The following is a 22771-nucleotide window of genomic DNA, read 5'->3' on the forward strand; positions in this document are numbered from 1 at the left end:
AGTATAAATTGAAATTGTAAAAAAAAATAAAAAATTAAAAAATTAAAATTAAAGGGCAGAAAGAGACGTCCACATTACTCTCTGCTGCCACCTATTGATGAACCATGGCAGATTCAGGCTTTTGATCATCTTTTTCATCTGAAAGTGAAAGTTAATTTCCTTCTCAAATTCAAACTCTGTGTTAGTCTCAATGGAAGTGTCTTACATTGTTGATTGTTCCCTGTCTTGTTATGTACATTCTCCAATAAAAAAGAAAAAGAAAGTGAAAGTCTATGCAAGTAAAATTAATAGGCCTATATTTTATTTGGGGGGAAATGACAGAGTAATAATGTTGTTTTGTTTTAACATACTCGCTTATTGAATACATTTTGTTCATTTAAACGAAAAACTTGTGTTGCTACAGAAGCTTAATTTTAAGTTCTCCTTTAGCTAGCCTATAAAACAGTTCTATAGGCTACATAATATTTCATTTTAAACGTATGGGCAAATTCATTGGGCTGCACATTTTAATAATGGCACTAGAGACAAAACAATAATTTGTCAATTATTTTGGAACAATCATTTAGTCTGATTTAATTTAGATGGTAAAAGACAGTGGCTTCAGTCAGATGAGTTCACCAGAATATCAGAGGAAGCACAGGCTTTGCACAACAGTGGCCAAATTGATATGATACTTTAGTTTCATTTCAAATAATGGGTTAGTGGCCTTTTTTCGTACTGCAGTGCTGACTCACGACGACGTTGATATCATTGCGGTCACTGTCTGCATGCTATTAACGTTGCATTGTGAATTGAAATGGGAAAGTGACATCACGGTTCAGCAACGCCAGCGCACTGGCCGCTCATTGGCTTTAATGCTTGATTGACGTATAATGCGGCCAATCAGAAGCCCAAATACAAAAGCTCATATCAAGAATAAAGGCAAATGTAAACTTATTCTTGCTGTGCAAATCTTGGCTAAAATGCTTAAAATGCTTTCGAACTCGATTAAGCTAAGATTTCCATGACTTGCAGCCCGTGATGTCCCATTGTGTTGTGGACACTGTCATTCTCCTGAAAGTAGCCTACCTAAATAGTGCAGAATCACACTGGCCTACGTTGTAGCATTTACTGCGCAAGTGCGCATGCTCGACGCGCAATGTCCAGCCTCGCCAAGACCTGCCCCTATTCTTCACCAATGAACGGAACGGGCAAATTTACAAGCGGCATAAGCGTTACACTATGGCCGAGACGGACAGTGACAGCTTGCGAACGAGATGTTGACAAAACATTGAAGATCTGCTAAATGCAACGTTGGTCCCCAAACGAGAAAGTCTTTTTTCTTCGATCGTACTGAAATCAGGTACAGTGCCATATTCTTTTGACAGCCGCATGGGCCCGGCTACGTGCATGCCGTCCTTGGTTGCATGTGCACGCTTAAAGATGCTTTTATTATAAATTCTCATGTCTTATAGAAAATAATATTCAGCTTAGTCTGTAAAACGGTAGTCGCTTTAAAAGTAGATAAAGGCGAAACATAAATTGCATCCAGAGCAAGCCCTGACATAGCGGTCAGAAACAATCCGCAATGGATCCTCTCTGTAGCCAGGCTTGACAGATGGTGCGGACACACCGCATTTCTTACTGCCATTGGAGTTGCTTTGCTGTATTATTTTGCTTGCAATAAGATTTTTCCCTACTGCTGCCTCTCTTCATAATTTTACTCGTTCTGTCGCCATTTATCGGGTTTCATTTGATCAGCACATGCCTATTTTTTTTAAGGAGCAATGATACACAATTACTTATTTTAAAACCTTTTTTTTTCAGGATTTGTTTGTAAAAGCTGTTGGGAGTTAAGCTACATATATTGGGGAGGACATATCTGGAACTGCGAGCGATAACGCACAACCTCTTTGGAGTAAATACTGATTTGACGACCGGAATATAGGAATATGAAACATGGCAACCGCATCAATCGCGAAACAGCCCGAGCGCACTCTTCATCACGTGCACTTCTTTGCCCTTTTTGGAGAATATTTAATCGAGTAATTCTATGTGGTACTCAGTATCTCACGTCCTTTTACTAGTCATTGAGCTGCTTTTTTAAGTGATTATTTGTTGTCCATCTCACTCGGGATATGGATATTTGGACTTTGGATATTTGGCTGCGTTGAAGGGACCCGCTGCCTGCCTGTCCATCATAATGGATCAAGATGAAAACCAAGAACCTTTTCATGCCCTTTACGGGCCCAACCGGATGCGGCCGTCATCGTACCGGGCACTGCGAAGTGCGGTGTCCAGCCTGGCACGAATCGACGATTTTTTCTGTGAAAAAATCGGTTCTGGGTTCTTCTCAGAAGTCTTTAAGGTAACCTCCTTTCCTCTTTTTATCCACAAACGTTTATCCACTGTCATACTGCAGTGGTCATGCCTGATAGATGATTGTTGCACCTTTTGATGACTTTAAGTTTGGGAAGAAAGCTGGGGAGTTTGCATGATTTGAACAGGCCATGGATATACCATAAATAAATGATCATTAACAAAGTTCAGGAGGCTAGCGAAATAAATTCATTTTCAACAGATATTCACACTTTATCAACTTAACCTTTTTAATGTTTATTATTATTATTATTATTATTATTTAGTGTCTGCCAATAAATGGTACTATTTGGTGTGTCTCTAAGAATAGCACCCAACAGTGGTATTCACTGTAAAGTAACTTTTATAAATAAAAAATATATTTATTGAATGTGTTGTTTGATTATATTGTGAGACATAATAATAATAATTAATAATTTGTATTATTAATAATTATTGTTGTTATTATTAACAGCAACTATAATATTAATTCATAATTAATATTAAGTTTTTATGTTTTAGTATCATGATAATTTTGCCAAAAAATGTGTTTAAAAAAATATATAGGTCCTAAAGTCTCATGAACTACAATAGCTTCAGTTATCACTGCTTCTCAATAATCATGTGTTGTAATAGAACAGTGTCATATGTGTCCATGTTACGAGCAACGGTGTCTGTGATTAATGATAAGACAGGACGGTTCCACTCGACAGCATAATCAGATTACCAACCTGCCCTAATCTGTCTGCCTCATCACAGAGGGGTATGTGTGTGTTTATTGCCCCATGTCTTTTGCTTCTATCAACAGTTGGCGGCTCTGATTTTCTTCTTGAAAGCAAATAATGGAAAATATTCTGGGTTATTTGTTTAAAATAATTTTGATGTAAGTGAAACCTGACCACAACTGACTGTCATGAAGTTCATAGTTAAACCATCCCATATTTAATAATTTACAAAAATAGTAGTATTACATAAATAATATTAATACATAATAACATGCATTATTACATAATATTACATAATATTACAGCTATTTGGTACTTGTTGTTTATTCTTAATTAGTGGTTAGTTACATCAGTATTACATATTTTTTTTGCAGTACTGCAGATACGTGAGCATAACTAATAACTCGTGAGGTCTGAAAATATGTGACACATGACTTTTTTTATCTCTAAAAATAAAGAAAAACAGCTGTTTTGCCACAGATTTTTGAATATGTTGTCTTACAGTAGACAACTAAAACTTTGCAGAAAGTGGTTTGTGCCATGTGTCTTTTTTCCTTTTACGATGTCAACATTAATTAACATTTATTTGGAACAAAATGGTGTCATAGAAGAATTATGTCTGACTGACAAATGACTCTTTGTGTCACGGTAGACATATTCTCCGTTCCTTCTAGTCTTGTGTTTATGTTGTTGTGTGAGTGCACGTGTGTAGTGGGCGTGAGTGTATGACATCACCTGATCCACTCCAGCTGATCGTCATTCATCACCAGCTGCAATCAATCTCACAACTCCTTAAATACTTACCGCTGTTCTATCATCCCTGTCAGATCGTTGTTTGATGTCCTGCGTGTTGGTGTTCTGGTGTTCTGTTCCTGCTTCATGTTCCTGTTCCTCGTCGTTCGCATCTGGGTCTCCTGTCTTCTCACCGTCACCTCTGCACAGCACCTCATCACGGATCCTGGCCATCGAAGTCCCTGCGTCACTGTGTTCCACCTGCTTGTACTGTTCTCATCTTATCACTCATTAAATCTGTTAACTTGCGATTGTTTCCTGTCCTTCATACAGACATTATGACAGAACGATCTGACCAGCAAATGGAAGCAGCAAGTTCGTCTTCGGGATCTTTAGAAGAGTTTATCCAACACAGCATTCGGAGGATGGATTCTCAACAGCGGGATATCGGCGACACGGGCCGGGCAGTACAAGCATTAGTGACGCAGGTGTCCGAGCTCACCCAGCAGATCCAACGCCTACAGAATCCCGCTGCGCCGCCCACGCCGGCCGTTCCCCCACCACCCCCAGTGAGATCATCGCAGACCGAGCCCCGCCTACCGGTACCGGAGTCATATGCTGGAGAACCAGCATTTTGCAGAGCGTTTCTTACACGCTGCTCTATGCACTTCGCTCTTCAGCCACACACTTTCAACACGGAACCGGCAAAAGTGGCATTTGTATTGACATTGCTTACCGGGAAGGCGGCGCTTTGGGGGACGGCGGTGTGGGAGAATCAGAATCCATGCTGCGCCTCGTTCCAGACCCTCGCCGCCGAGATGAGAAAGGTTTTCGATCGGGCTGTCTCCGGGAGGGAGGCAGCCAGAACATTGGCGGATCTTCGGCAGGGAGAGAAGTCTGTCTCCGACTTTTCGATCGAGTTTCGGACCTTGGCGGCGGAGTGCGGCTGGAACGAGGAGGCGCAGTGGGATATGTTCCTGCATGGGTTGGCTGACCACGTCCAGAAGGAGATTTACGCCCTGGATCTGCCGACCACACTGAATGGTCTCATTGATCTAGCTCTGCGGGTGGACGCCCGACTGTCAAGAGTCGAGCGTCGGGTGCCGTCCACCCGTACCTTCGGAGGGAATGACGGGACACGATCCAGCGGCAGGGACGTGGTCAGCCCCGTCTACGATCCCGAGCCCATGCAGGTGGGTCGAGCTCGGCTTTCCCGGGAGGAGAGGGAGAGGCGGAGGTCCCATGGCCTTTGCCTGTATTGTGGAGGAGCGGGACATTTTGCGTATAATTGTCCGGTAAAAGGCCAAGCCCGATAGTAAACTTGAGGCTACTATCGGGTGGGATCTCCGCCAGGAAGACCTCATCAGCGATCACATCTACCTCCACGCTCCTCCCGGTAAGACTAAGATGGTCAGTCCACCAGCACGACTGCCAAGCACTTCTGGACTCTGGGGCTGAAGGTAATTTCATGGACCACAATTTTGCACAGAAATTTCAGATTCCCCTCAGACCTCTCACTCATAGGATCGCAGTTCACGCACTCAATGGACAAGAACTCCCCACCATTTCCCTCTCCACTCAAGACATTACCCTTATCACCTCTGGCAATCACTCTGAGACAGTTTCATTCTACATCATGGATTCACCTCTTGCACCCGTCGTCCTCGGACATCCCTGGCTTCTCCAACACAATCCCCGGGTGGACTGGCTTCATGGATCAGTGCTGGAGTGGAGCAAGGAATGTCATAAGTCTTGTCTCGTGTCTGCTTGTTCGTCTGTGCCTGTTTCTGTTTTTCAGGAGGAAACAGGGGATCTGTCTAACGTGCCCGCAGAGTATCTGGACCTGAAGGAGGTGTTCAGTAAGTCTCGTGCTGCTTCTCTTCCTCCGCATCGTCCCTATGACTGTGCTATAGATTTACTGCCAGGTAAGTCTCCGCCTAAAGGCAAATTATATTCACTTTCTATTCCTGAAAGAGAGGCTATGGAGAAATACATTTCTGATTCTCTAGCAACCAAGTTCATTCGCCCTTCCTCTTCTCCAGCGGGGGCGGGGTTCTTTTTTGTGGGGAAGAAGGACGGTTCTCTGCGACCTTGTATTGATTACCGGGGGTTGAATAACATCACGGTAAAGAATACGTATCCTTTGCCGCTGATGTCTTCAGCTTTCGAGAGGTTGCAGGGAGCGTCTATCTTCACAAAATTGGATTTGCGTAACGCTTATCATTTGGTTCGCATTAGGGAGGGGGATGAGTGGAAAACTGCTTTTAACACCCCCAGGGGGCACTTTGAATATTTGGTTATGCCTTTTGGGTTGTCCAACTCCCCAGCAGTTTTCCAGGCACTGGTCAATGACGTGTTGCGAGATATGATCGATCAGTTCATATATGTCTACCTGGATGACATATTGATTTTTTCTTCTTCTCTCCAGGAACATGTGCAACACGTCCGACGAGTGCTTCAGAGGTTGCTAGAGAATGGGCTTTTTGTCAAGGCGGAGAAATGCGATTTTCATGCACAGTCGGTTCCGTTCTTGGGGCACATCGTGTCGTCTGAAGGTATGCGGATGGACCCTGAGAAGATCAAGGCTGTGGTGGATTGGCCAACCCCGGATTCTCGCAAGGCCCTGCAGAGGTTCCTGGGGTTCGCCAATTTCTACCGGCGTTTTATTCGCAATTTCAGCCAACTAGTCGCACCTCTGACCGCCTTGACCTCCCCCAGAACTACGTTCAGGTGGTCTGACACGGCGGAAGCCGTGTTTACCAAACTGAAAGGCCGCTTCGTTTCAGCCCCCATCCTTGTCGCCCCTGATCCCTCACGTCAGTTCATGGTGGAGGTCGACGCGTCAGAGGTGGGAGTAGGTGCAGTGTTGTCCCAACGCTCTCCGGCAGACGACAAGATGCATCCCTGCGCGTTTTTGTCCCACCGTTTGTCACCAGCCGAGCGTAACTACGACATTGGTAACAGAGAGCTGTTGGCAGTTAAGCTAGCATTGGAGGAATGGCGCCACTGGTTAGAAGGGTCGGGGGTACCTTTTATCGTCTGGACTGATCACAAGAACCTAGAATACATCAGAACCGCCAAAAGATTGAACTCCAGGCAGGCTCGGTGGGCACTTTTTTTCGGTCGTTTTGATTTTACTCTTTCATACCGTCCGGGTTCTAAGAACATCAAACCTGACGCCTTGTCTCGCATATTTGATTTTTCCGAACGCCCGTCTACTCCCGAGTGCATTTTACCCGAAACTCTATTTGTTTCCACACTCACATGGGAGGTCGAATCGAGGGTCGTGAAGGCCTTAGAAGGGGTAACGCCTCCGCCCGGTTGCCCACCGAATCGTTTGTTTGTGCCGGAGGGATTACGGTCAGACGTTATCCAGTGGGGTCATGGCTCCAATATAGCTTGCCATCCAGGAGTTAATCGCACTAGCTTTTTAGTCAAGCAACGATTCTGGTGGCCACTTATGGCTCGCGACATTCACGATTTTGTTTTGGCCTGCTCGGTTTGTGCCACTGGCAAGACTTCCAATCGACCTCCAGACGGGTTACTTCAGCCGCTGTCGGTTCCTTCGAGACCCTGGTCCCATATCGCTCTAGATTTTATCACCGCCCTCCCCCCTTCTCAGGGGAACACAGTCGTTTTGACTGTGGTGGACCGGTTCTCGAAGGCAGCCCATTTTGTTCCCTTACCCAAATTACCCTCAGCTAAGGAGACAGCGGTGACGGTCGTTGACCACGTCTTTCGGTTACATGGCCTCCCGATTGACGTGGTTTCCGACAGGGGACCCCAGTTCGTGTCCAAATTTTGGCAAGAGTTTTGTAGATTACTGGGGGCGACGGTTAGTCTATCCTCTGGGTTTCATCCCCAGAGCAATGGTCAAACCGAGAGGGCCAACCAGGATTTGGAGAGAGTGTTGCGATGTTTGGTCTCCAAGAATCCTTCCTCATGGAGCCAACAGTTGTCTATGGTGGAGTACGCCCACAACACGTTGCCAGTGTCGGCCACGGGCCTATCTCCGTTCGAGTGTAGCGTAGGTTACCAGCCACCAATTTTTCCCAGTCTGGAATCCGAGGTTGCGGTCCCCTCTGCTCACGCCTTTGTTCAGAGGTGTCACCGCACCTGGACTAGAGCCCGTGAGACTCTACTCCAGGTGGGGGCGCGCACCAAGGCCAAGGCCGATCGCCACAGGTCAAAGCCTCCCGTATACGTCGTTGGTCAAAAGGTGTGGCTTTCAACTAAGAACATTCCGCTGCGTACCGTCTCTAATAAACTTGCACCCAAATTTATTGGCCCGTTTCCTGTCACCAAGATCATTAGTCCGGTGGCAGTCCGCCTCAAGTTACCTCCAGCGTACAGGAGGGTTCATTCCGCCTTTCATGTATCCAAGATTAAACCCGTGTTTCATTCTCATATTAATCCGCCCGTCCCGGTTCCTCCCCCACCGCGACTCGTAGATGGGGAGACCACATATTCGGTTAATCGTATTCTGGACTCTAGGCGGAGAGGACGCGGATTTCAGTACTTGGTGGACTGGGAAGGTTACGGTCCGGAGGAGAGAAGTTGGGTGCCTGCTAGAGACATCCTGGATCACTCCCTTATCGATGATTACAATCGACAGGTAACGGAGTCTGAGAACGCCAGGAGGCGTTCTTAGGAGGAGGGGTACTGTCACGGTAGACATATTCTCCGTTCCTTCTAGTCTTGTGTTTATGTTGTTGTGTGAGTGCACGTGTGTAGTGGGCGTGAGTGTATGACATCACCTGATCCACTCCAGCTGATCGTCATTCATCACCAGCTGCAATCAATCTCACAACTCCTTAAATACTTACCGCTGTTCTATCATCCCTGTCAGATCGTTGTTTGATGTCCTGCGTGTTGGTGTTCTGGTGTTCTGTTCCTGCTTCATGTTCCTGTTCCTCGTCGTTCGCATCTGGGTCTCCTGTCTTCTCACCGTCACCTCTGCACAGCACCTCATCACGGATCCTGGCCATCGAAGTCCCTGCGTCACTGTGTTCCACCTGCTTGTACTGTTCTCATCTTATCACTCATTAAATCTGTTAACTTGCGATTGTTTCCTGTCCTTCATACAGACATTATGACACTTTGTTATGAAATATGAATGTACTGTTTGTTGACATACTGTTCGCAAATAGTTATAAATCAAAGTCAGTCCGATATCTGATTTACAAACGTGGGATGATGTATGCTGTGGTGTTTAGCGATGGATCATGTGTTGGAGTGGGTGAAGCCCATGTTAAGTTTTGCATGTGACGTCATTGAAATGATGTCCGGTATTCCAGCTGGTTAGGTGGGATGACGGGAAATCCAGAAAGCCTATTAGTGCCTAATGACTATTAATACTCAGCATACTGCACTGGATCTCTGTCTTTCTCTCTCACAATAATACAAACCAAAAAGCCATATTTAATTTAACTTAAAGACAACTATTGTATTAGTGTGTATACAAATCCCACCTTCTCTTGTCTATCACCACTAGATTCTCTATCCTCAACTCCTATATTGTCCTAATTTTTATTGACATGCTTCAGAGTAAATCTGTTTTTTTTAGGCCCAGAAAAAGCTTTAGATACTCTTGTACAAATGTGAATAGATTTTATCCTCAATTAGAGCATCTACACGACTAAATGGCATGACCCATCAAGCACTTACCCTGTTGTGAAGACCAGCTGTGGAAGTTTTTACAATTATATTATATTATAATATTTTTTGTCTATTTTTGCTATGTATCCATGATGATGTAAATAAGCACTCTACAGGTTCTAGATGCAGAAGCTTGTTGATATATTGATTAACAAAATTATTAGTTGTGATTTTCACTGAAAAAGACGTGGTATGGAATTTTGAGACTGGAAATCAACTTATAAATGTAACTCCTGTATTGGAGTATATATAGGCTATATATAGGCTGTGTTCAGTATATTGCAATAATAGAAATACAATCTTAGAAAAAAAAATCTTCTGTGGAAAAAATACATTATTAATATATACTGCCTTACCTTAGTTTGACCAAAGAAAACTAAATGTTGTCACCTGCAGAGGTGCCCAAACCGTTTACTACAAAGGGACAAAAATCTAATTTGTGTAAGCACCATGGCCTGAAAGTAAATGCTGCATTATATTCAACTATATTATAATAATATTGACATTTTTACAAAAATGTTAACACAAAAACTTTAATAAATTAAATTAAATAAATTAAATCAAATATTTAAAAATTAAATAAATTAAATCAAAGTTTTGCTTCTGTGGCATGTTTTTTTTTCTCCCCCAACCACTTTTGATATGGCATGGTGGGACAAATCAAAGGTCATGGACCTTGGTTTGGGCATTTCTGGTCTACTATGTGTCATGATTCTGCCATCAGGTCTGTGAGTTCTAGTATTTTGGCAGGATCATGACAGACCCATGTTCTGTGTGCAAGCACATGGCCTTGTGTTTTGCCCCCTCGTGGGTTTTGTTTTCCGGTTTTTGTCATTAAACCGTGTCTTATTTTATACTGTCTGCGTTTGGGTTTATCTCCATGTCTCACCGTGACACTATGTGTATCATACAAAATATTTATTTTTAGTAGTGTCACTGATTCAGTGGACCAGGTATTCCATACATTAGATAGTAATACCATAATGTTTTTATCTTGTAGAGACATTTTTTGGTCCCCCATGAGAAAAACAACAACTTACAAATCATTCAAAATTATATTTTTTTGAAAAGGAAAAAATGCAGAAAGTTTTCTGTGATGGGAGGGGATAGAATGAACAATTTATTCAGTATAAAAATCATTATGCCTGTGTGTGTGTATTCTGCAGGTGCAGCACAGGATCACAGGGCAGGTGATGGCTCTGAAGATGAACACAATGGCCAGTAACAAAGCCAACATGCTGAGAGAGGTGCAACTCATGAACCGCCTTTGCCACCCCAACATCCTCAGGTGTGGCACACCTTTTTTTCCCTTTTTTAAAAAATGTTTTGTTATACAAAAGACGGAATACTTCTTTCTGTATGCATGGAATTAAGGCTGGGCGATATGAAAATATTATCGTATATCGACAATGTCGAGTATCATGATGTCCTTAACTGTCAGTTACCAGATGATCATCGACAATATCTGGAAAAAATGACAAATATATTTCACATAGCCATATAGTTACCATACACATATTTATTCACATGCAGTGGCATTGATTAAATATTTTCTATAGACTAGGCTTGTAGTTAGTAGTGTTAGGAATAGAAAATCGATTCCAATTATGTAATTAAGGTCAGAAATTGATAATAATTGTTATAAAATTTTTAAACATGTTTTAAACAAATTAACAAATTTTGCTTATCGTTTCCTGTGTGCGCATTTTAATGTGATTTTAAAGGACACACAGAGAGAACACTTCTGTACTTGTGTGCTGTTTTCTGTGCTGTGCACACAACCAAAGTGCGCACATAGAGCCATATGTTCAAAATATCCCCGTAAACTCGGTTTTGTCTGAAGTGACCGTAAACAGGATCCGTGCATTGACAGCAGCCTAATAGATATACCTGCTGGCACCTGTCATTAATGTTAATCAAAGAACAAGAGAAAAAGAAAATAATTCACTGATCTTGACAGTGATTTATTTTACTTTGTTACTTCAAAAAAGTAACACGGTTTATTTACAGAAGCGAACGACTTGAGACAGTACATAGCAAACAACAACAATACCAGTCAAACAGCAAGGAAATAAGGAACTTAAATACTCAATGATAACAAACTCAATAATGATGAGCTGTGATAATTAAATGAATATCCATGGTAACAGATGATTGGTGGGAAAACTAGAACAAAGAAAACAGGAAACAGACGATAAACAAAGTAAAAGTCCATGAAAGTGAAACTAACTGAACATAATCGTGACAGAACGCCCCCTTCGGGAAGGCGCGGCCTCGCACTGTAAAATGGCTGAGGAGGTGGTTTCGGAGGTGGACGAGGGACTGGTGAAGGAGGAAGCCCCGGTGGAAGGAACCATGGTGGCGATGATGGTGGTAGGAACCAAGGAGGCGAGGATGGGAGGAGTGGCCAGGTGTTACACCAGAGCACAGTCAGGATGAAGGCCCATGGGGGAGTCGACGGAGGGAGGAGGCATGATGGAGTCTCAACTGACAACATCCAGGGGACGACTGACGGAGAAGCCATTGACAGTGGAGCCCTAGGCGCAGACGGAGAGCTGATGGATCCAAGTGACACCGATGGTTCAGTAGACCAAAGCGGAGCCGCAGCACTGACCCAACGAGGTGGAACCGGGATACCAGAGGACTGAGGCAGAGCAACTGAGGGCCGAGGTGGCCCCAAAGGTAGGGCCGAGCCAGACAGAGCCATAGGGGTGGAGAGATGGCGCGCAGGAAATGTAAGTCCGTGGCATAGAAGGGGTGATGTCTGACCCAGGTGGAGCCGGTGGAACGAGGGAGCTGAGGTGGAGTGATGGGCACAGATGCTGGAGGCGGAGCCAGGGGAACCACTTACTTAGGTGAAGCTAGCAACCGTAAAGCCTGGAACACACCAAGCCGACGCCGACGAACTAGCGCTGATGAAAGCCGACTGTGTTGTCGCCTCGCGTCGGGGTAAAAAGCTGCACTTGAACACACCGAGAGAACTACTGCCGACTGCTAGCTAGAATGCGAGTTCTGCGCCTGTGTGTAAATGAGACAACGGTCTATTTCTGCAGATATATTCGTCTATATTCGTCATTCAAACAGGGAAACCGACGCTGCAGGCTGCAGATACCGTAAACAAAGCAGTGCGTGCTTACCGTTTTGAATATCAATCCTGCTAAACACTTCCTTTGTTCCACTCCGCTGATGTTAATATTGAAATATTCGCCAAGGAACACTCAGGTAAGATGACGTAACATAAGAACATCCTTCTATCTGTATCATTTTGACTTCTTTGCTCGCTGTTTTGCTATTATTCTCGTGCACTGACTCTTTCACTAAGCTGAACAGCCAATCTGAGTTCCCTCTATCACCGACGGCCTGTTTACGATTCAACATGTTGAATCGGCCGGAAAAAAGCAGACGAGGACCAATTTCAGCCGACGGTGCTGAACACACTGAGAAAACTTAGTCGTCCGATGCACAAAAACTGCCCGACGGCCGACCGCCGGCTTGGTGTGTTCCAGGCTTAAGACCCGAGGCTCATCCACACAGCAATGCGTCCAGGGAAAGAAGAGGGGCTGAATGGAACCAGTTTAGGCGGGGATGAAGGGTTGGATGAGGAGGGAAGGGAATCTGGAAGAGGAGGCAAGAGAGGGAGGCTGGGTGGGATTAGCGGTGATGAAAAATTAGATTCAGGGCTTGAGAGACCAGCGGTGATGGTGTCAACACAGTAGATACAGGGCAGGGCTGGGTTGGGAGCATTACCTCTGTTTTCCAATCGATCAGCCATGCTTCAGTGTCCAGCTCCACCAATACTCCCACTGGTACAGATGTTACCAACTCACACACCCGGTCAGACTCACTGTGGGGGCTCTGGCGTTGTATTCGTCTTGCAGGATGAATGAAGGCTGACTGGGCTCTGTGCTCGGCGACATGTTGGGTGGGGCTGGATGATCGCAATGTTCTCATCCACTGCTTTGCCAGTGACCAAGGAGGATCCATCCACCCATAGAGCGAAATTGACGTCATTGTCCAGCCCACACCAGAAACCGTCCATTAAGGAGAGGTCATCACACGTCGCACAGTGGCTGATGTTGACAGGGCTTAAAGTATTCCGGCACCGTGCCGGATCTCCGGCATGCGGCCGTGAGGAAATTTTTTTTGGGGAACTCGCATGCGGTTTAATATTTTCGAGTCAATTGATTTCACCTGCCAATCATATGAGAGGAACGCAGCTCTAACTAACGTTACAAGCCTATCAGAAGCAGAGCAGGGCGGGTCCTGGCAACACACTGTAATTGAGATCCATACTGCCGTGCAAAGGCAAAAAAACTTAACTTCGTTTTTGGTCGAAAATGAGTTATTGATATTTTTGTCATATTCAAGACCTTTATCATGTGGATAAGTATCTTGAGTCAATTCCGTTGTTTTTTCGAGAAAATAATGGGTTGTCTTAACAGTAACTTCCAAAAGCCCATGAGAAACAAAGGCAGAACACGTAACACCAGTTACCACTCTTTGGCTTTGTTTTGGAACGCTCATATTGAGTTACGGTACTCTGCCTTTGTTTAGCCACGCGTCAATATGAAGTTAAGCCTACTGTGCCGGTGTTCTATCAAATAATGATACCTATCAGATTGTACGGTGTTCTGCCTTTGTTTTACTGTCGATTAAAATTGAAATTACGGTGTAGTGTTATGGATTTTTTATCCGCAAACCTAACTATTTTAGATTTGTCTCCCTAAAACTAACTATACTATTATAACTTATACGCTAGCGCGTCTATCTATATATTTGATGTTAGCTACGTTAACCCTTCAGCGTGTCTCCAGACGACTACAGCCTTTTGTCCCTAACTATACTCCGACGTGTCTCCAGACGACTACTGCCGAGTCTAAATCCTATACTCCAGCGTGTCTCCAGACGACTACTGCTGAGTCGATAATTCTTACTTACTTGTTCTCTTTGCTGCGCAGCTTAAATGACAGACAGACTTGAGTAATTGTCCTTTAAATGCTCTTTAATACGGCCGGGAGTTCTCGAGCAGTTCTCAGAGAATCTCCCAAAAAGAAGCAATAAGCATGGCCGGTGGATCTCAGATAAATCCCATTGAGAATCCCACCAGTAAACACAAATACAACCGTTTTTATAGTATAGGGAGGTATGGCAAAATGACATGATACATTATATAATTTCCCTACAATTTGATTGGTTCTTCATTACTTCATAATCACAAGGTTTCAAACTTAGACTGTCTAGTTTCATTACCCATATTTGTTATTTATACACACACACACACACACACTCAAAGTCATAAGTTTTCCATTGGCTTCGTACAGTACATTCTGTTCAAATGTTAGATATTAAATAAGGTTAGATGTTAGTATAACCTGGTTAGTTTAATATATATAGTTTAAAATTTCCACCACAGTAGCCTGTGTACTTTGTACAGCTTCCATCAGCCCCTGTAACTTCTGATGTCTCCAGACAGAGCTTTGTCCTGCACAAACGCGGTCAGAACATTTAGTATGGTCTGACTCTGAACCCGCTCCATCGACAAACGTGCAATATTGATCGTGAAGGATATGTGCAGAGTTGACAGAAAAATGTTACACATGCCGTAGCAGGTGAATACAACAAAGAACTAAAGCCCGGCCTCACGCAGTTAGGGTACCGGGACGAGCGGGATTATCTACCATTATCTACGAGATATCTACCAATTGAAGATATCTTTACCGCTATGGAGGTATTTTGTCATGTCTAATGTATTAATAATGCCATCAGAATGCAACCAATGCACAGGATAGCAATACGTAGATGGCTATAAGTAATTGTAAATCATGCCATGATCACTAGATTTTATACAGGTGTTACTATAATGATTTTGTTAATTATTTTACATTATTTACGTATTTTAGTTACAATTGTAACATACAGCCGTAATACTTCAAAATAAATGGTGCCATTGAAGAGCAGTCCGTCTGTGCAGTTTCTCTCCAACAACACACTTTTTTTTTTTTTCACTTTAACCCCTGTGTTGATAAACTCCTCCACATTGTCCTCCAAACTACTGCCACCCTGTAAAATAAAAACAATTCCTCCTCTAAATTCTGGAAAGCCTCTAGGCGCAATGTTTACAGCTGCAATGTCCCTATTTGGTCTGGTATTCTGTCATGTTTAGATTCCTAAGATAATGATGATGAGGGCAGGTTAAGAGTTTCGAAAGTAACAAGGTTTATTTACAGAAGCAAACAATTTGAGACAGAGTGCATAGCAAACACCAACAATTCTAGACAAACACAGCAAGGAATGAGGAACTTAAATACTCAATGATAACAAACTCAATAATGATCAGCTCTGAAAATTAAATTAATATCCATGGTAACAGATGACTGGCGGGAAAACTAGAACAAAGAAAACAGGAAACAGACGATAAACAAACTAAAAGTCCATGAAAGTGAAACTAACTGAACATAATCATGACATACACATCTTAATTTGATGTTTTTATTCCTAAGTTAACGTTGCTATTATTTTTTATGCAATTTATTTTGTTCTGCAGACGAAAAAAATAAACTGTATCCTATAAATTCGAAATAGCAGTGATATCTCCCATTTTTAAAAGCATATTATTATCAAGTATTTTATTTTGGTCTGCAGTCAAAAGTTAAACAGGAAAAAAAAAAAAAAAATGGTAGCAGCCTATGTAACGGCATCTGTTTCTGAATATTAATTTAAATAGTGTACATAATAAATACAAAAAATTACAAACATGACCATTGTAATTAACATTATTTTATATATACAATTTAGTTATATTGCAAAAAGATGAAGAAATTGCTGCGGTGGATATCTCATGCCAATACTCCAATATTCAGTAAAATCCAAAATTGGAGTTAAATCCAATACTCATCTTGAGGTCTTTCTTTCTTTAGGTTTGGAGTTTCCAATGTTGGCAGCTCCATTAAAGCTTATTAGGAGCGTTATACTTTGTTGTAGATTAAAAAATGAAAAATAAAATACATAAATATAATTTTTTAATTACTTCTGTTTCTAAATAAATAAAGCAGTAATTTTTATTTCGTTATAAGTGACCTAAGGAGACTTTGGAACTCTAACCTTAAAGAAAAAAATAACCGTACTGTTTTTGCTCATGCAGAACGAACCAATTTGTTTTTAATCCCTGATTTTAGACAAAAAACAAATACATAATAGCTTTAATACAAGTTTAAAAACAGCGCTATACAAGTTACAATTAAGGAAAATTAAACTAATGATCGTAAAATGTGGCGATAATGCCAAAAAGAAAGAAACAAAGAATTTTATGAAAACAATAGGCAAGACACATTGCTATGTGACATCAACAAGCATTTATCATTCTTACAATAACCACCAGAATGTCCACCTTCACCATGAACTTAAAATTGGGTTCTTCTCACGAAACGAAATTAATTTCAAACAAATTCGATAAGAACAGATTATAACTTATTTGCAACACTTACATACAGTAACAGCAAAGCTAATGTTTAATGTTAGTTTAAGCTCAAACTAACCAAAGTAAAACCTTTAAAGTTTCAATAATTAAATTAAACTAACTGAATCGCAGGCTATCAATTAGTGCAGTCAAACTCATAATGGTGTGTGTTTACGGTGTATATCAGCTGTGTTGTCTCCGACAAGGCTTGGGTAGACTATGTAATCGGATATCGCAATATTTTTTAAGGCGATTATCGATAAAATAAAAAATTCATATCGCCCAGCCCTACATGAAATGCTTCCCAACACTACAATGAATTGTTTACTGCACTACTGTTCAATGGCAGCACTACACCAGTTTTTATATTTCGATATTTACTTGAGTTGTGTGTTTGTAAAGTCTGAACTGAATGTGATGAGAATGAGATTGTGGTGGTATATTTTTGTTTGTTTGTTTGTTTTATGTATCCCATGGGGGGAATTATCCGAGGTTAAAAAAATGCATATTTACAAAAGGATGCAAAAAGGAAAAAAAAACAAAAAAAAACAATCCAATACTCACCTTGAGGTCTTTTTTAGGTTTTTGGGTGTATGTGTTCACGAAGGACAGCTCCATGCTCTAACAGAGGTAAGACACTGCACAGAAATCCAGACTACAGGAGTTAATGGACTGTCTGGTTGATGTGATGATAACTGTATTGTGACTACATTTACAGTACATAAATGGGGGCAACTTGGAGCAGCTACTGGACAGTGACATATATCTGTCATGGACTGTGAGGATAGGTCTGTCTCTGGACATTGCAAGAGGGCTGCAATATCTACACAGCAAGGGCATTTTCCACCGAGATCTTACATCTAAGGTACAGACACAATTACAATGCACTGATTTATTCTATTAACACTAGGGTTGCCAACTTGAGCAAAGGAAAATAAGGGACAATCTTGGTTCTTTATGGGAAAATAATGAACAGTATAAAGGACACTCAACATTTTTGTACTGTACCACATAGTGTATGCCATTTCAGTGTTTGCAGTTAAATGTGTCATTTTTTTGCCTGAATTAAATGCTAAAATGAATCTCAGACAGCAACAGATTTGTTTTTGCTTAACCTTTTTGTACAATTTAATTTAATTAAAAAAGGGGTAAACTACAGGTAAATGTTTTATTTTACTATAGGAAAAAAAATGCATTGGAAAACAAAAAGCTCATAGGAAAAAGCATATATTGACTACAGCATAATCAGTTATTAATATTTTGTTGTGTTCATTATTTCTTTGCATGACAGCCTGGCCAAAAATGATGTCCACACAGTTTGGCATGTTTTATTGTGTTATCACAAATAAAACAATTGACTCCAAGCACAACTACACAAAATGCTTACAAAATCTTTAATTTTTAAATCTTTTTAATGATTTGAATAAAGGGCGAATAATTTTTCTATGCCGAACATCGCTTTTGGCCACTACTGTTTATCGTGCAGTTCATACGCGAAAATTCGTTTTTACGTGCATATGATACGCATTGTAAACCCCTTGGGTAGGATTAGTGGTGTGGGGTACGTGCGTATTACACGCCATAAAGTGCGTATCATATGCATGTGAAAACTCATTTTCGTATATATAGTATATACACACTCATATATATATATATATATATATATATATACAGTAGTCAATATTTGAAGTGGATCAAAAAGTTCATCAAAGTTGTCCTAAGACAAGAACGGGTATTGTTCAAAATTCATGTATAACTTTGATGAAATGTTTTGATCCACTTCAAATGTTGACTCCTTTACATATATTAAACTGTATGGCTGGATGTTGTGTGACTGGATATGGGGCTCATTAACTGTAACCATGTGAATTCGGCCAAACTGTTTTGCTACAATCAAAACGCGGATGGTGAAACAGAATTATTATTAGTAATAGTCCCACTCGCTTTGAAGCCGGAGCAGAGGATTTTGCTTTGTTTTAAAGTCTTCCTTGAACTGCTATTGATATATGTATTGTCTCTCATATTCAGCTATCCGCAAAATCCCTTTAAAACTAGGTGGTCAAATAGCATGTCTGCGTATACCCTGGACTACACTACTGCTACTTTGATGTCTTAAACAAGGGACGATTCCGTATTAATACAGAACAGTTGGCAACCCTTACCAGCACCTATGTCTACTCACTGTGCTTTGCTGCAAAGTGTTACAGTTTTTTGACAAAAAAAAAGGTTAAGACTGTACAGAATATTAAAATATACACTCTGACACAACACTCTTTTACAGAATTGTCTGGTGCGTTGTGACAATGGTGCTTTTACAGCTGTGGTTGGGGACTTTGGGCTGGCTGAGAAAATCCCTGATTATAGGTCAGTGCATACCTTATCTTACATATAACAGAAATAATACAGATTTATGACACACATTTAACCCAGAAATACAAGCAAAAGTATTACACTTATATGGTAAGACTATATTCAGAGTGTTATTCCAAACATAACTCAAATACTGATTGAAGACGTGTGAAATGTTTGTTTTGCTTGTCTACAGTGATGGTGTTGAAAAGCAGCCTTTGGCAGTTGTGGGCTCCCCCTACTGGATGGCTCCAGAAATGTTAAGAGGAGAGCTGTACAATGAGAAGGTATCCTGTCTTTGAAAACTAACAAATCAATATCCAACTCTGCTCATGTGCTTGTGTAACTTTATTTATGTCATATTCATACCATAGGCGGATGTCTTTTCATATGGAATAATCCTTTGTGAGATTATTGCTCGAATTGAGGCTGACCCAGATATTCTCCCACGGACAGAGGTACATTATACAGCTGTACAACACCACATGAAACACAGAGTCAAGCATAGAATCATAAGCTGGTTTATCATATATAGATCAAGCCTAGAGATTGTGTGAAAAATCACTTAATCACTTTTGCTAAATTTAAGTTTAAAGAGAAAATTTTTGTTCAAAGACAAAAACTTAAATCTTGTCTGAAAGTCTAGTTTATTAGAAAGTCTATTGTTTAGGTAATGATAACAGAAATATTGATATTCTAAAATTGTATTGAATTGTATTGATTGTAAAATTGTATTCTGTATCTGTAAACAAAACAAACTTAATGCAGAAATAATTATATTTATTTTGGCCTTATGTCACTTACTCGCATGTTTTTTAATAAACATGATGCATGTGCATATGAATAACTATATAATGAATCAACATCTAATCTAAATCTGACGTTAAATTGAGCATGACCACTAGAGCACTGCCTCCCTCTGCTGGTCAAGCAGCATGTTGCATATTTCTACAAAATAGATTTTACATAGTTCATTTTATTTTAGAAAGCAACACGTTGTTCATTATTGAAGTTAAATATGTATCTCAAGTTTGTCTATGTGTGTATTTGTATTCTGTCTGAAGATGCCTGATCAGTGTAATACATATGAAATAAAATGTTCTGTTTGACTGTAGGATTTTGGACTGGATGTGGAAGCCTTTGGGCATATGGTGGGAGACTGTCCGCCTCCATTCCTTCGCCTGGCTGTCAATTGCTGCAATGTAAGCTACGTACCCAAACATAAAATAAAACTGAAAATTCAAAAACACATAGGACTGTAGATCTGTATAAAACTGTTCATGTTATTCACTGAGATCGTTTTTTATGTGTTATTTTATGTCTATGGTAGATGAGTGCAGACAGTCGCCCTGCCTTTTCTGAAATAGTAGTAACACTCGAGATGAACGAGAGAGAAAGAGTGAAAAGTGAAGTTCCAGTCATCCTAGGTAAGTATGTTATAAATAACATGGGCAAACAACATGGCCAGGAAATCAGTGCGCTAAATCAGTGTAATGAATTATTATTTATAATCATGATTTAAATAAATAAATAATTGATTTTAAGCCCACGTGCATATATATTGTGTGTGGGATCAGTTTAAAGAAATTAATACTTTTATTAATCAAGGATGCATTAAATTGCGATGGTAAAGGCATTTATGATATTACAAAAGATTTCTGTTTCAAATAAATAAAAATATATAAATCAAAAATATTAAGTTGTACTGTTTTTAACATTCAAAATAAGAAATGTTTCTTAAGCCCCAAATAATACAATGATTTCTAAAGTATTATGTGACCATGAAGACGGGTTATTTTAAATTGTAATAATAGTTCACAAAATTACTGTTTACTGTATTTTTGAACAAATAAAGCTCTAAAAAAAAACTCTTGCCAACCCCAGACTTTTGAATAGCTGTGTATATTATATGCAAATTTAAAATATTGTTGTTGTTTTTTTAAAGTAAACTTGAACTCTTTTTGCAACACTTTCTTTACCACTCTTAAAGAAATAATGTCATTGTTGTGGTTTCCTCAGAACCCATTGCCATTGACGTCAGCCCGTATAGGAGAAGAAGCTCACCATGCTATCCTGGTGACCAGCGCCTGTCACGAAGTCAGTCAGACGTATTGCCCCCTGCCACATCACCATGTTTAGGCACTCCTGCTCGGGTCAACCCATTCTCTCTTCGCCAAGACCTCAACGGTGGTCGCATCAAGCTGTTCGACACCCCTAGCAAATCTGTCATCTCTCTTACCTTTACCCTTCCACCACCTCCAGACCCTTGTGCCTCCCCACCACTGAACGGGAGCCCGGGGCTCCGAGGACCCCCTCGAAGGTGTCGGTCCCTGCCGTGCACCCCTGATCTGGGTCGACAGCTACCCTTCCGGGACCAAGAGGGCCGGAAAGAGGAAGAGGATGAGAGAAATGAAGAACTGGGAGATGGAATGAAAGAGAAAGAGGCAGAAGGACGGCAAGATGATGTGGAGGACTCAGGCCTGGTTCTGGACTTAGATATGGTGTCTTTAGAACGGGTAGAAGAGGAGGAGGAAGAGCTGGAGAAGGAGGGCCTGAACCTCACAGAGCCCATGGACTGTAGTAGTTCGCCTGACACAACAGAAGGAAATGTGTCAGGAAAGCGGCTTATTAGTGGTTCTTCTTATTCCCCGTCCTTAAAATCCAATGGTTGGGCTACGCCCATCTCAAACGGACCAACGTTATTACCTCCCCTTCCCCGTTTGGACAACAACAATGGACTGCTGAGGCCTGGGCGGCCGTTTGCATGGGCTAGACTCAAAGGATACAGAGGCCCCGCCCCGGAGCCTTTACCGCCCACTAATGAACAAGACGATGTCATGTCATGTCCGGCCTGTTGTCTGGCTGGGTTCAGCTTCCCTTCCTTGTGCCTGCGTGGACCACCTCCCTCGCACCGTGGACCTCCACGAAGACCTTACAGGAACTTCAACAGAGGGGAAGCGTCTGCAGCCACAGCAAAGGGACTGCTCTGTCGGGGAGCAACGGGTCTGGCTCTATCCGCTGCAACCTGTGAGCCAGGGTTACCTCTGCCAGAGGCCCAGACCTAAAGAGGACCACTGCAACATCTCAGAAACTACTCAATATTTACAACGAAACACAGTCGGGCCGCATCCCTGATGTCAGTATGGTTATCTTACTGGATGCAGTGTGGGATGAACCATTGAAATAGAGGTATAGTTCACCCAAAAAATGAAAACTCATCATTTACCTGTACGACTTTCTGTATTCTGTAGAACACAAAAGATGATGTTCAGACAGTGAAAGTTAATCAGGTCCAATGATATTTAATCGTTTGGACAAAACATTTGAAACATTCTTCAAAATATAGTTTTACAGAATAAAGAAAGTCTTTTGACATGTGGGTGAGTAAATTATTTTCTAGGGGTACACAGTATAATGAAATAAATTTAATTTTGCGATATGGCTTAGTGTGATTGTCAAATTGTGCAGGCTGCAATTTATTTAAATAAATATTATATGCACTACCAGTTTCAGC

The 22771-nt window shown here is 41.4% G+C and overlaps 1 protein-coding gene across 1 annotated transcript; it reads left to right on the top strand.

Moving 5' to 3' along the window:
- Window positions 1-1149: 1149 nt before the first annotated feature.
- tesk1a (testis associated actin remodelling kinase 1a) lies at window positions 1150-22565 on the top strand. The gene is made up of 11 exons (XM_056235280.1): window positions 1150-1342; window positions 1807-2347; window positions 10619-10740; window positions 17490-17538; window positions 17627-17773; window positions 19190-19272; window positions 19454-19544; window positions 19632-19715; window positions 20373-20459; window positions 20588-20684; window positions 21277-22565. The coding sequence occupies exons 2-11, from the start codon at window positions 2183-2185 to the stop codon at window positions 22320-22322; spliced, it is 1971 nt and encodes a 656-aa protein (XP_056091255.1). The 5' UTR covers window positions 1150-1342; window positions 1807-2182; the 3' UTR covers window positions 22323-22565.
- Window positions 22566-22771: the final 206 nt, after the last annotated feature.

The sequence above is a fragment of the Rhinichthys klamathensis genome, unplaced genomic scaffold (genome assembly GCF_029890125.1).
Source record: "Rhinichthys klamathensis goyatoka isolate OS25496 unplaced genomic scaffold, OSU_Roscu_1.1 h1tg000418l_1, whole genome shotgun sequence".
Taxonomy (NCBI): domain Eukaryota; kingdom Metazoa; phylum Chordata; class Actinopteri; order Cypriniformes; family Leuciscidae; genus Rhinichthys; species Rhinichthys klamathensis.